The 14,376-nt window shown below is 37.4% G+C and overlaps 1 protein-coding gene across 14 annotated transcripts in view; it reads right to left on the reverse strand.

Moving 5' to 3' along the window:
• KANSL1 (KAT8 regulatory NSL complex subunit 1) overlaps window positions 1–14,376 on the reverse strand; it is a 197,280-nt gene that overhangs the window by 56,324 nt on the left and 126,580 nt on the right. For all 14 annotated transcript variants that reach the window (XM_034941609.3, XM_034941612.3, XM_057300264.2 and 11 more), the window contains one exon: window positions 8,271–8,412. In XM_034941609.3, coding sequence (XP_034797500.1) covers window positions 8,271–8,412 — 142 coding nt within the window. The remainder of the gene's footprint in view (window positions 1–8,270; window positions 8,413–14,376) is intronic.

The following is a 14,376-nucleotide window of genomic DNA, read 5'->3' on the forward strand; positions in this document are numbered from 1 at the left end:
TAAGAGAGTATAATAAAACTTGGTAGGGACCATCTATTCATCGACATAATTTTATAGACCCACAGAGAATGTAGGTCAAAGCTTATGTCTCTACAGGCCAATACATGGCAGAACTGGGGCAAAAGTCTGCATCTAACTAATATTTCATTCCTCTTTTGTTCAGTTAATTCAATCATTTATCCGCTCATCAGCATTTGTTAGGTACTAAGGATACAAGAAAAAATGAGAGACCTATCCCTCTCCCCTAACCCATCCTTCAAAGTGCTTATTACATTCTAATACTGCGGCAAAGAAAAACAATGTAAATAGGTAAATGTTATGTACTACATTAGAAGGTATTAAATGCTAGAGAGAACAAAATATAGGATAGTGAGGGGATTAAGAAGTGGAAATGGTGGGGTTGGTCATGACGGCTCATGCCTGTAATTCCAGCACTTTGGGAAGCCAATGCAGGAGGACTGCTTGAGGCCAGGAGTTCAGGACCAGCCTGGGCGACGTGGCAAAACCCTGTCTCCACAAGAACAATAATAATAAAAATTAGCCTGGTGTAATATCACACCTGTAGTTCCAGATATTCAGGAGGATCACTTAAGCCCAGGAGAGAGAGAGAGATACAAGTGGGAGGGGGTACTACAGGCGCATACCACCACGCCTGGCTAGTTTTTTGTATTTTTAGTAGAGAAGGGGTTTCACCATGTTGCCAAGGCTGGTTGCAAACTCTTGGGGCCAAGAGATCTACCCGCCCTGGCCTTCCAAAGTGCCGGGTTGCAGGCATGAGCCACTGTGCCCCTGCTTGAATGTTTATTTGAAGACAGAATCAACCAGCTATGCCAATGTGCTTACAAGACAGGAGGGAAAAGAGTCAGAGACACTGCCAAGGTTTCTAGCTTCCACAACCAGAAGAATGGAACTCTTCTTCATTTGTTCAGAGGACATTTGAATACACATTAGTTTTAATTAAACCTATTTTTGAAAATATGTGCTCAAGTGTTACACTGAAGCAACCAACAATCATCCATACACTGTCCATTGCCCCCAAGATATGTAAGTTCACTATGGCATTCAAAACCAAACACTGGATCCTCTAACTTAATACTGTACCTCACACCAAAAAGGACGAAAACAGCTAAAAAGAGGCTGAGCAAATAAAAAGCATCCAAGTAGGTAAGAGTCATTCATGCAGGTAGCATCTATTGAGTGGCTACCACGTGCAAGGTAGTGTGAAAACACAGTAATAAAATAAAAACAGATTCTACCATAAGGAGCTTATGTTCATCTAGCCTTGAACAGACAAAGAGACAAAGTATTATGACAGTGCTATAACAGAAGTTGAGAGAAGGTGATGTCAGAGCAGAAAAGAGCCTAACTGAAGAGACTGATGAAAGTGAGGCTTTACAGAGGAGGTCTACATAATTACTTAACATTCCCCGAAATATATTTAATATATTTTGAGCTATATTTATTCATTAACTATACACTTAATGACTTTGCCCTTTTCTGTATACAATGTTTCATATGCCACAATAACATTTATTTCGGATAAAGTTTACTCACGTTTAATAACCATGAAAAGAAAGGTTAGCATTAGCTGAGAAAACTTCATAATGTTCTACTCCACACCTGTCATGGCTACCCCAACATGGGCTTCCCTAACATTCCAGGTTTAAACTGGGTCAGTGTTGAATAGCTGTGCCATTAGCCTGGTGGCAATAAACTTAGGGCTGCTGTAGTACGAAATAGCAACCGGTAGAAGCCGAAGAAAAAGGTCAAGAGTCTCCTTTTCCTTCGCCATGTCCTGAGTCAGAGCCAGGATCATGCTTAGGCTGCACAGGCCTAGAAAACTGCAAGAGTGAAGCAAGCTTCTGCTTTACACAAGGACCAAAGGAACTGGAATGGGTCACAGTTACATGCAGCCTTAATACCTCCTAAGTGACTCCTCTGTGGATGAACCCTCTATTAACTGTATTTGCAATACAGCTAACAGGCAATTTCACATACTTCCTTACATCACTCTATCAGGTCAATCTTCCCTATGCATCTCAAGACAAACCAGTGACCCCACTGCAGACCAGTTCCACAAGAATCACCCTGGGCTACCTGGAAAAGATGTCTAAAGTGCTTTTAAAAACCCTATTAAGATGAGAACTTCAACAGCTTTACGAAAATTTTGAAGAGAAAGGTGTTATAAGCTTCTGCAGTTCCCATTCAACTCCTTCCCTATTCAAAAGTTTCAATGCTCTTCCACCTCCCATCCTCAATAACATTTCCATCCTCAGCTACAGCTGTGTAATCTCAAAGAGTAGTCAGAAGAGGAGATTTTAAAAAACAACATAAGAGTCAAGCCAGTGCTTCTCGGAGGCCAAGGCAAGGAGGATCACTTGAGGTCAAGAGTTTGAGACCAGCCTGGACAACACAGCGAGACCCCATCCTTTAAAAAAAAAAACCCTTTAACAATTAGCTAAGCATGGTGGGACTTGCCTATGGTCCCAGCTACTTGTACTTGCAAGGCTAAGGTAGGAGGATAGCTTGAGCCCAGGAGTTTCAGGTTACAGAGAACTATGATCTGGCCATTGCACCTCAGCCTGGGCAACAGAGCAAGACCCTGCCTCTTAAAAACTGCTTAGTCCCTATTCTTTCCCCTCATTTACCAGGTGTAAAATTTCAATAAACATGTTTCAGTGAAATGATGAAAAGGACACAACAGCAAAGTATGTTAGAAAAAAAAAATGCTTTGGAATCAGATAAAAAGTCCTGAGTTTAAATTTAGCTCTGCCTTTTACAAGCCTCTGAAGATTTATTCTGATCATTAAACGAACATACATGAGTAAACCTTTAATTAGTATACACTCAAGGTACGTATATTGTTTTCGTTTCTCCTTCTAAAGCATGGAAGAGTTTCTTTTTAAAAAACAAGCTGACAAACTATGAAAATTAAAAGAGTACAACAGCATGCAGAAGTAGTACAGAGGAGTTCCTAGAAGTTATATTCTTTCTCCAGAGAGCAATATTATTCCCAAAAGGGACTCTACTCACTTCACAGCTTGGAAGGTAATACCTACCTTCTGACAGAACAGAAACTGGTGTCTGGATCCTAGAATCACCTAGCAATAGTCACAAATACTTTTTTTTTTTTTTTGGTAATACGCCACTTAAATAAAATTAATGTTAATAAGCAACAAAGTAAATCCTTAAAAAGAAAAGCCCCACCATCCCTCCAATCTCCCACCCGAAGACAAATTATAACTCAACAGCCTATCACCAAGATTCAGCCTATCACCTAGGTTCATCTCAAAAAAAAAAAAAAAAAAAAAAAGACCTGTGCAACCCAGGAAGCACTGGGAAATCTTGGTGCAGCATGGAAAATATGAACACAAACCCACTTAACCAAAACACATAGGAAAAACTTTCTTCCATTTCAGTAACTAAAAAAAAAAACCCAAGCACTTAAAGTGATTACTAACTTGAGCAACAGCTCTGCACTCACTTGGATGTGTAACCATGAACAAACTACTTGACTGCTCTGATCTTCCACTGTTTATCTTGAAAATCGTGAATGAGAGTAAAATGCTTAGCACAGTGCCTGACATATCACAAGTGCTCAAAAACTTCTATTAATTATAGTGTTACATAAAGACTAAATGCATGTGAATATATCATTGGGGAAAATTCCATGGCTTGTTAGAGCAAGTTGAATATTGTCTCTTCCAAATTTATGTTCACCCAGAACCTGTGAATACGACCTTGTTTAGAAAAAGGGTCTTTGCAGATGTAATCAAGTTATGAAGAGCCATATAGTGTGGGCTCTAAATTCAATATGACTGGTGTCCTCCTAACATGGAAATCTACACAGATGCAAAGAGAAAGATGGTCATATGAAGATGGAGGCAGCAACTGCAGTGATGTAGCTACAGGCCAAGAACACCAAGGACTAGCACAGTATCAGAAGCTGGAAAAAGACAAGGAAGGATTCTTCCCTAGAGCCTCCACAGAGACCATGGCCCTTTTGACACCATAATTTCAGACTTCTGGCCTCCAGAACGGTGAGAGAACACATTTCTGATTTTTTAAGACATCCCATTTGTGATAGTTTGTTATGGCAGTCTAGGAAACTAATCCATTTGTTGAAAAAGAAATGTATAAATACGACACGTAAAGCTGTGAATTTTCTTGATGCATTACTTATTGGAACTATCAACCTAGTTTTATTCTTCCTATCGGAACTCTGAGAAGTAAAAGATTATCTATGATGTTGTATTTTACAGACCAAGAATCTGAAGCTCAGAAATGTTAAGTGACTTTTCTTCTCAAGGTTCATGTAAGCAGCTGGTAGCAAAGCCACGACTAGAAACAAAAATTTACCAAGTCCAAGTATGGTGCTTAATACAATACGCTTTGAATGATGAAACTCTTGGATAATCAACATACATTCATGTGCCAAATAGCATTATGGTCAATGACAGACCACATATACAATGATGGTCTTCTAAGATTTTAATACAGCTGAAGAATACCTGTTTTAGCACAAAGCACTACTCCTGTGTTTGTGGTGATGCTGGTGTAAAGAAACCTACAGTGCTGCTATTAGAAGTATACCACATACAATTATGTACACTAAGAATATAATAGTTGATAATAAAAGCTATGTTACTGTTACAAACACTTATTTCTTATGATAATAGTGTTATGTATTTACTATACTATACTTTTAATCGTTATTTTAGAGAGTACTTCTACTCATTAAAAGAAGTGAACTGTGAAACAGCCTCCAGCAGGTCCTTCTGTTGGCACTGTCACAGGCAATGAAAGCTCCGTGTGTGTTGTTGGCCCTGAAAACCTAACAGTGTAACAAGATGTGAAGGTGGAAGACAGTAATACCGACAAACCTGACCCCATGTGGGCCTACGTTCATGTGTGTGTTTGTGTCTTAGTTTTTAGCAAAACAGTTTAAAAAATAAAACTTTCATTTTAAAATGGAAAGTTTTAAAGATAGAAAAAAGCTTGTAGAATAAGGTGTGAAGAAAATATTTTTGTACAATTACAATGTGTTTGTGTTTTAGGCTAAGTGTTATTACAAAAGAGTCAAAAAGTTTTAAAAACTTAAAAGTTTATAAAGCAAAAAGTTATAGTAAGCTAAGGTTAATTTATTATTGAAAAAATATTTTAAATAAATGTAGTGTAGCCTCGGTGTACAGTATTTATAAAGTTTATAGTAGTGTACAGTCATGTCCCAGGCTTTTCAATTTCAGCCACCCTTCACCCACCGACTCACCCAGAGCAACTTCCAGTCCTGCAAGTTCCATTCATGGTAAGTGCCCTATACAGGTGTACCATTTTTATCTTTTCTACTACATTTTTACTGTATTTTTTCTATGTTTAGGTATGTTTAGATACATAAATCTTTACCACTAATTGCCTACAGTATTCAGTATAGTAGCATGATGTACTGGTTTATACCCTAGGAGCAATAGGCTATATACCATATTGTCTAAGTGAATAGCAGGCCATACCACCTCAGCTTGTATGTATTAAGTATGTATATATGTAAGTATGTATGTATGTATGTATGTATGTATGTATGTATGTATATATATATGAGACAGAGACTCGCTCTGCTTTGCCCAGGCTGGAGTGCAGTGTCGCGATCTCAGCTCACTGCACCCTGTCTCCCAGGTTCAAGTGATTCTCCTGTCTCAGCCTCCCGAGTAGCTGGGATTACAGGCACCCGCCACCACACCTGGCTAATTGTTTTGTATTTTTCATAGAGACAGGGGTTTCACCATGTTGGCCAGGCTAGTCTCGAACTCCTCACCTCAGACTCCCATGCCTCGGCCTCCCAAAGTGCTGAGATTACAGGCGTGAGCCACTGCGCACGGCCCTCAGCTTGAATTTAAGTGCACTTTATGATGTTCACACACCAATGAAATCACCTAACAACACATTTCTCAGTTTCCCTTTCGTTAAGCAATGTGTGATGGTATACACAAAACTCCAGATTATTTTCCAGATATTTAGAAATACTTTTCAGATATTTTGATATTTTGAAAGTTTCTGAAAATTGCTCTGTCATTACTTCTGAGTGATGAGCTGAAGAATAAAGCATGAACCAAATGAGGTGAGTATCTTCTTATACACAGCTAGTGAGACTATAAACTGACACTGCCAAAATACTTCTCTGAAGAATGCATTAAGAACATAAAAGAGCATTCATACCTTTGACTGAGATAAAGATATTTATCATGGCATACTTAATTTAAATAACAAACGTAACTTAAATAGTCAACAAAGAAAGCCAATAGCATGCAGCCATTAAAAATGTTTTCCAAAAACCAACTGGGAAATATTCAGGGCACATACGTAACATGACTGTGTTTGAACAAATTACTTATGTGCTAGGAAAATGTACCATAATGTTGGTAGCGAGATAATTTTGAGCTGTCGGGTTGTTTTTTTTTGGGGGGGGGTGTCTTTTATACTTCTATGTCATTTCAAAGTTTCCTGAGAATTGATACACAGTATTTCATCAATTCTAAGAGGTACTCTCCCCACATGTCAACAACTTTTAAATCAAGATGCATTTTACAATTTCTGTTATGCCCTAGTTTAACTGAAATAATTTCTTTGTCATACTTAAAACAATGGTACATCTTACAATCAATAGCAACTTAAGTTCTATGAAATGTAGCAGTTTTATAACAAGGAACTAAGATGATATAACATATACACATATATAAACCCACATATATATTTATGAATGTATATAAAAAGATGAAGCAACACTTATGACTACTATTGTACTAATCTCAGTTGTTACTAAGAGACTCTAGTTCTCAAATATAGAAATTCCCACTTAACCACTGGCTATAAAAACCTAGAAACAGACACTGAAGAGGTGTCTCTGATAGAGAAAGACTGTGTTTTTCTCCTCAGTACAGGCATATCCAGTCACCTCCTAGTTATTCTTAGTCATCATTCCAGTTCAAGTTCTACAAATCTCACTTTAAAATTTCCTTTGTGAAGACTTGGGAAAGCAAAATATGCACCAAATCCTAGAATGTTTATTAGTTTTGTTCCAGCTAATTTTTAAATAAGTAAATCAGGATTTAATTTGTATGCTACCCTAAGGGAACAAACTAGTAAGAATAAAAAAGTGAGCCCTCAATTAAAGTATGCTCTATTGAACTTTTAGGGGGAGGGGGAATATATATATATATGTATCTCCAATCTGGAAAGAAGCTATAAGTCCGCAGTGACATTTTTAGAATAAAAGTTTAAATGATTAGATAGCCCACAGAACTTTCACTTCAAACCCTGATCATTCTGTTCATTTTATCAGTTGATCAACCTTCAACTTTTGGCCTACTAATTTAATGGATACTGTTCACAGGAAAGCCATTTTCTTAAGGCTTTGACTAGTACTAAGGTCAAAAAGGCATTTTGACCCTTATTTTTAGTAGCAATAGACTTTTTCTAGACATGGGTCTACATAAAGATAGAGCTCAGCCACACCAAGCTAATATAAAAAATACTTTGCAAGAATGTAAGCTTCATGAAGGTAGGATTTTTGAGAACACTGCTGAGACACAGTAAGCACTTAAAATAATGGTACATCTTACCATCAGTAGCATCTTAAGTTCTATGAAATGTGGCAGTTTTATAACAGGGAACTAACAAATATAAATCTAACAAATATGACAGTTAACATCAATGGCTTGCTTGCATTATTCAGTCTGTTTTCCTTGTTTCCTGTTAGCTCAGATACCCACACAGTTTTGTTCTAAATATATGTTCAATTAAACATTATATTCTAATAGTGTTTTCCTTTTTATGAGACAGGTCTTTCTTAGTTGTCCAGGCTGGAGTGTGGTGGCGCAATCTTGGCTCACTGCAACCTCCACTTCATGGGCTCAAGCAATACTTCCACTTCAGCCTCCTAAGTAGCTGGGACTACAGGCACATGCTATCATGCTCAACTAATTTTTGTAATTTTTGTAAAGACAAGGTCTCACTATGTTGCCCAGGCTGGTCTCGAACTCCTGAGCTCAAATGATCCTCCTGCCTTGGCCTCCCAAAGTGCTGGGATCACAAGAGTGAGCCACCACGTGCAGCCACATCAGGTTCTTAAATTAAACCACTATATCAGGTCATTAAACCATTTACTTTGCAATAGTTAAGAAGAGGGTTATGGGGGTTACGAGGTGGGAGGGGATGTGAGAAAAGCGATATTGATAGTTTGCAGCAGCATTTAAAAACATCAGATACTTATCCCTTACCTTATTAGCACGTATCTGTTTGTAAATGTCTGTTTGCTGACGAATTCGATATTCCAAGTCAGAAACATGAGCCTGAAGCCAGTTCCAGCGGCTGACAATAGCTGCCCGGTCTGCAGCCCATTTCCATTCTGACCTGCGTCTCCTAAAAGGAAATAAACTGAGTGAAATCCAAGAGTAGCAGTAATATCTATACCAGATTGGGGGGTGGGGAGTGGAATTTAACTTTTAAAGGCCCTTGCAGAGACTAACTCTAGTGTCAAGAAAAACCCAAGAGAGAGACAGACACCTCCCGCTTATCAGGATGCACATGGATATAAACTTCCAAATAGGTATTTCCCAAATTAAGTGGAACTGCGTTCTAGCATCCTGATCCTGTGGCACACAGTTTCTCTGAAATCCCATTAATTTCTCTGGGACAATAAAACTATTGTCCATGCCAAAATAAAACATACATTAAGAATAATCTATACAGGAAATCCAACTGACACTAAGAATTATTAAAACTAATAAAGAATTCAGCAAAAGTGTTCAGTAAAGAATATTTAAAAACTAATAAAGTAGAAAATATTCATTAAGTACCATTCATAACACCAACAAAACTAATGATATATTAAATATCTTTACAGAGAAAATAATGCCTGAAAGCATGAAGATCTATACAAATGGTAGGACACATTTTTTTAGGATGGCGATTCTCATGAACATCTATAAATTCAAAGAAATTCCAATCAAATTGCCTACAGTATTTTTAATGAAAGCTGAGAAACAGATCCAAAAGTTCACATGGAATAAAGGACCAACAGCAAGAAATTTGCAAGAAGGCATGATGCAAATACACATTACCAGATAGCCAGATTTGCTGCAAAACTATAGAGAGCCTCAAAACGTAGAACTAGATACATAAAAGATAACGGGAAATTTTTTAAAAATCAGATCAGTGCAGAAACGATCAAACTACTCAATAAATAGTACTAAACTGGCCAGTTCTTTAAAGGAAAAAGTAAAATTAGTTCCCTTCTTCATGATATAATTACAAAATTTTGGCATTTCAAATTGCTAAATATGAACAGCCAAACTTAAAGGAATATCTTCGGGACTTACAGCAGGGAGCATTTCTTAGATAACACACAAAGATTTCACCTACTTTTCAACATACAATAGAAAATCTAATAAAGTTAAAAGGCCAACTACATTTTGGTGGAAGATATCTAACACATATAACTGACGATTAAACATCAGAATATGTAACAGAACTCTCAGAAATAGGATAAAAGAAAAAAAGACAATCTTAACAGAAATAGGAAATTCACATAAAAGGCAAATAATAAATATATAAAAATGTGTCATCTCGTTAAAATTTGGTTAAAATATAAATATTAGGTAAAACATTAAGATGCTGTTTGAAATCTGGATGGGAAAACACACAGTCTGATAAAGCCAACAGGTGGTGAGAAATGGAAAAGAGCAATTAATATATTGCTGGTAACAGTTAAAATTGGAACCACCATTTTTGAAAAATAATTTGAAAATACTTAGTGAGGTGTAAAATGTGCATACCCAACCATCATGATACTGTATTTTTTTTTTTTTTTCTGAGAGGCAGGGTCTCACACTCTATCATTGAGGCTGGATTGTGGTGGTGCAATCATAGCTCACTGTAACCTAGAGTTCCTTTGCTTAAGCTATCCTCCCACCTCAGTCTCCCAAGCAGCTAGGATCAGGAGCATACTACATACCTGGCTTTTCTTTCTTTCTTTCTTTCTTTTTTTTTTTTTTTTTTTTTTGAGATGGAGTTTCTTTCACTCTGGTTGCCCAGGCTGGAGTGCAATGGCGCAATCTCGGCTCACCACCAACCTTCGCCTCCCGGGTTCAAGCGATTCTCCTGCCTCAGCCTCCCGAGCAGCTGGGATTACAGGCATGCGCCACCACGCCCGGCTAATTTTGTATTTTTAGTAGAGACGGGGTTTCTCCATGTTGGTCAGGCTGGTCTCAAACTCCCAACCTCAGGGGATCTGCCCACCTCGACCTCCCAAAGTGCTGGGATTACAGGCATGAGCCACTGCACCCAGCCCTGACTAACTTTTTTTTGAGATGGAGTCTTGCTCTGTCGCCCGGGCTGGAGTCCAGTGGCATGATCTCGGCTCACTGCAAGCTCCGCCTCCCGGGTTTACGCCATTCTCCTGCCTCAGCCTCCCGAGTAACTGGGACTACAGGCGCCCATCACCACGCCTGGCTAATTTTTGTATTTTTAGTAGAGACGGGGTTTCACTGTGTTAGCCAGGATGGTCTCGATCTCCTGACCTCATGATCCACCCACCTCGGCCTCCCAAAGTGCTGGGATTACAGGCGTGAGCCACTGAGCCTAGCCCCACTGGCTAATTTTTAATAAAAAATGTTGTGGAGATGGGGTCTTGCTATGGTGTCCAGGTTGTTCTCAAACTCCTGACCTTTAGCCTCCCAAAGACACGAGCCACTATGCCCAGCCATGAAATTCTGTTTCTGAGAACATAAACTACACATTCCTCTGCATAAGGAAACAGGTGCACTGGAGGAGAGTCTGTAATAGATAAAAACTAATTATATTCTAATTCTGCTGAAATTGGTAAATAAACTATAATTTATTCATTTAATAGTTCTATAGTAATAAAAATAAAATTAACGACATCTGTATGTATCAACATGATTAAATCTAAGAACACAATGTTGAATGAAACAACTACAAAAAAACTAAAAAGATTAAGTACACACAAGTAGTGAAGGAATTTGATGAAATACTATCTAGCAATTTATTTACTGTATGTATCAACATGACCTAATCTCAACAATGGGGAATGCAAAAGCTGCACAAAAATAAACAAATAAACATTAATAAGGATTGTTACCAATACAGATAACTGATGAATACATTTTAAAATGCCTAAAACTGACATACAACAAATTTACAATAAAGCTCCTCATTATCTCTGGAAAGGGGATGGAGAAGTTGGATTTTAGCTCTACCTATAATGTTTGACTTCTCATGTAAAAAAACAAAGATGGAAATGTGACAACATTAACATTGTTTAAATATTACACTGGGGATACATGGTGTCTACTATATTCTGTAATCTAAATATTTCATAATCTACCACAAAACTATTTTCCCAGAAAGCAGCAGCAGTCACACAGCCCTCAGCCCCACTTCCCATCAGGATACACACACTCACTGCTAAAACTTATGACTATAGGTGAACTTGAACACAGTCTCCCATAGGGGCAAAATACAAAATACAAAATGTCAAAAATAAAAAAGAACAAATCTGACCACGACAGAGTAAGACATGAATTAATACTTAATACGTATTAATACTTTATCATATCATAATAATTAAGACCAAGGGTAGTAATGGTATTTTAACTTTTGTATGGACCAAACATAAACCATTCAAACCAACCACTGTGATAATTATCAATTATGTCTCTTCTTTTAGAAAGAAAACATTTTACAGTTCCCTAATTTTGATGGAACCACTTCAAGATAAAAAGATACTTTTAAAGTACAGTTATCTGCTTCAATGTTGGCTGCAGGTCTAGCTCTACCCTAAAACCAGGAAATGATCTCAAGAGATCAATAAGAAACTAGGGATCATTCTTGAACAAGAAAAATGCCCCCTACCCACAAAGAGACAAAACTAGTTAACCCTCGTATTTTATTCCCACCTTTCCTTACTCTTCAAGGCTTACCACCTTTCTATACTGCAAAATCTTCTGGATTTATAGATTCCTTTCATTCCTAAAACTACCACCACACCAGGTCCCCATCTATCACCACTGGGCAACCCCAACAGCCTCCTTAGCTGCTCTTCCCAACACCAGTCAATCATACTACTTTTCCTCAATCAACTCCCCTCACACCTTTTTCATCCTGGCATTCTAATGTTTAAGGAACCATGCAGCTCCTTTGAAAATACAAAAGGAAAAGAAAATTACTTAAAACATTTTAGTTCGCAAGAACTTTGATAAATACACTTTTTCTTGGATATTAATGAAAGTCCTATGTCCCCTACACAGGTATTTACCTAAATAACAATACAAAGTGAGCCTCCTGATAATATGTTTTGGATAATATGGTTAATAAACTAATTAAAGAAAGGCAAGACAGCACTAAGGAATACTAACAATTCCCAATTTATAAACAAGTTTCATTTTACAAGTGTTATCTGTGATATGATGGTTTAGAACTCGAAGTGATTTCCAGGAGAAAGTTGTTACAACATTATTCTTCCATAATGCTGCTCAAACTCTGATCATCTCCAATGAAAAATGGAAAACCACAACTCAAGCGTCCAAAAAGTATCTTGTGTTCAAAATACCAGCAATATGAGCGGAAAGCTAAACTGTTATTAAGCGTGAGAGGTGTACAGTTAACAAGTCTGGATAAGATATGAAGATGTTACCATACTCCAGTGGCAGAGCAGAGCACCACTAAACAGTAACACAAGAATAAGAGCTTCACATCTTTTGTTCCTTAACAAAAACAAGCTATATAAACTCAGCTTATCAGAGGTAAAGATAGACTTCCTCCTCAATATTCGAAGTGTAAATTTATCACTCTGACAATTTACAGCTCAAAACAAGGGACACACATTGAACATCAGGGACATGTTTAATGTTATACCATACAGACTTCAGGAAAGAACACAGGACTAAGGTTGCAGAATAATACTTTAAATACAATGAGGACTTGGTTTCTAATATAGTCATTATCAATAATGAAGAAAATCACGTGGATTCTAACACTGATGAGTCAACTCATTCCTGATGCTTGTTTCTGTGCTATTAGTGAAATAACTGTTTTAACTATGTGTCTGAGTAGGACACTAGAATGCCTTAGAACGTTTGATTTTACTGTGTGCTTTATCCTAGTCCATACAAAAACATGTACTATATATACTGTAGTTATCACCTGAGTGGGAATTCTTTTCAACTCGTATTTTGCTCCTTGCTTTTATCAACTTTTTATTGGTAAAAATGGCTTTGTCTCCATGTGCTATACAAAAATTCATTAAAATGTTACATGATGAATTACTTTTTGGTTACCTAAATGCAGTATCAATATTTGCTTTTGTGACACCACATGAATAGTACATCTTAATGTTAACCAGCTATGTGCTAGTATTGGTTTACATAAGAAATATTTGTTGTATATAAATATTTCATTAGCTATGAACTTGTACTTTAATCGTTCTTTTTACACAGTTAGACTATTACCACAGAGAACTGAGAATGCTCTGTTGACTCTAAGAACATAGATCTTTCCTGTGTTTGTTTCACACTGCTTTTGAGCTAGGTAGTGAGTACCTGTGAGTGGTTTTTTGTTGTTTTCTTCATGTGACTCAACAATTTTAAGACTTCTCATTGGTGAAATCTATGGTGAAACCCCATCTCTACTAAAAATAAAAAAAATTAGCCAGACGTGGTCGCGCACGCCTGTAATCCCAGCTACATAGGAGGCTGAGGCAGGAGAACTGCTTGAACCCAGGAGGTGACGGAGGCTGCCGTGGGCCGAGACCACACGCCACTGCCCTTCAGCCTGTGCAACAGAGTGAGACTCCCTCTCCCAAAAAAAAAAAAACGCGCCCTCTATAAACACACTGAAACCATACAGTAAAAGTAATTAATTTTTTTCCTTGCAAATTCAGGGTTCAGCTTACATGTTGGCTAAAAATTAATTTTTGTTTTTAGTTCTTTAAAGTTATTAATAGTCAATGGGTTTAAAAGGGATTATCAATAGATCAACTCTTTTGTATTTATTAGATAAGTAGCACCAAAAGCTAGACATTGAACCACATGGAACACCACATGTTGACTACCAAGCCTAGTGCCTCTAATTAAGTCACCTAATTCTATTCTAAGATGGGAAATTTGTATGTCAATCCAGTAGAACAGGGCTGGTGGATTATGCTTCTCTTCCCTGATGTATTAACATAAATTTTTTTAAATCTCATTAAGGCAACAAACATGCCAGAAAAACCCGAATGGTGGTAATTTCAACTTTGATTCTGATTTCAGTCCCATCTCGATTCTTTCCTTTTAATGAAACAAAGGTTCTATTAGCCAACTAAAG

This window comes from Pan paniscus, chromosome 19, assembly GCF_029289425.2.
Source record: "Pan paniscus chromosome 19, NHGRI_mPanPan1-v2.0_pri, whole genome shotgun sequence".
NCBI classification, from domain to species: domain Eukaryota; kingdom Metazoa; phylum Chordata; class Mammalia; order Primates; family Hominidae; genus Pan; species Pan paniscus.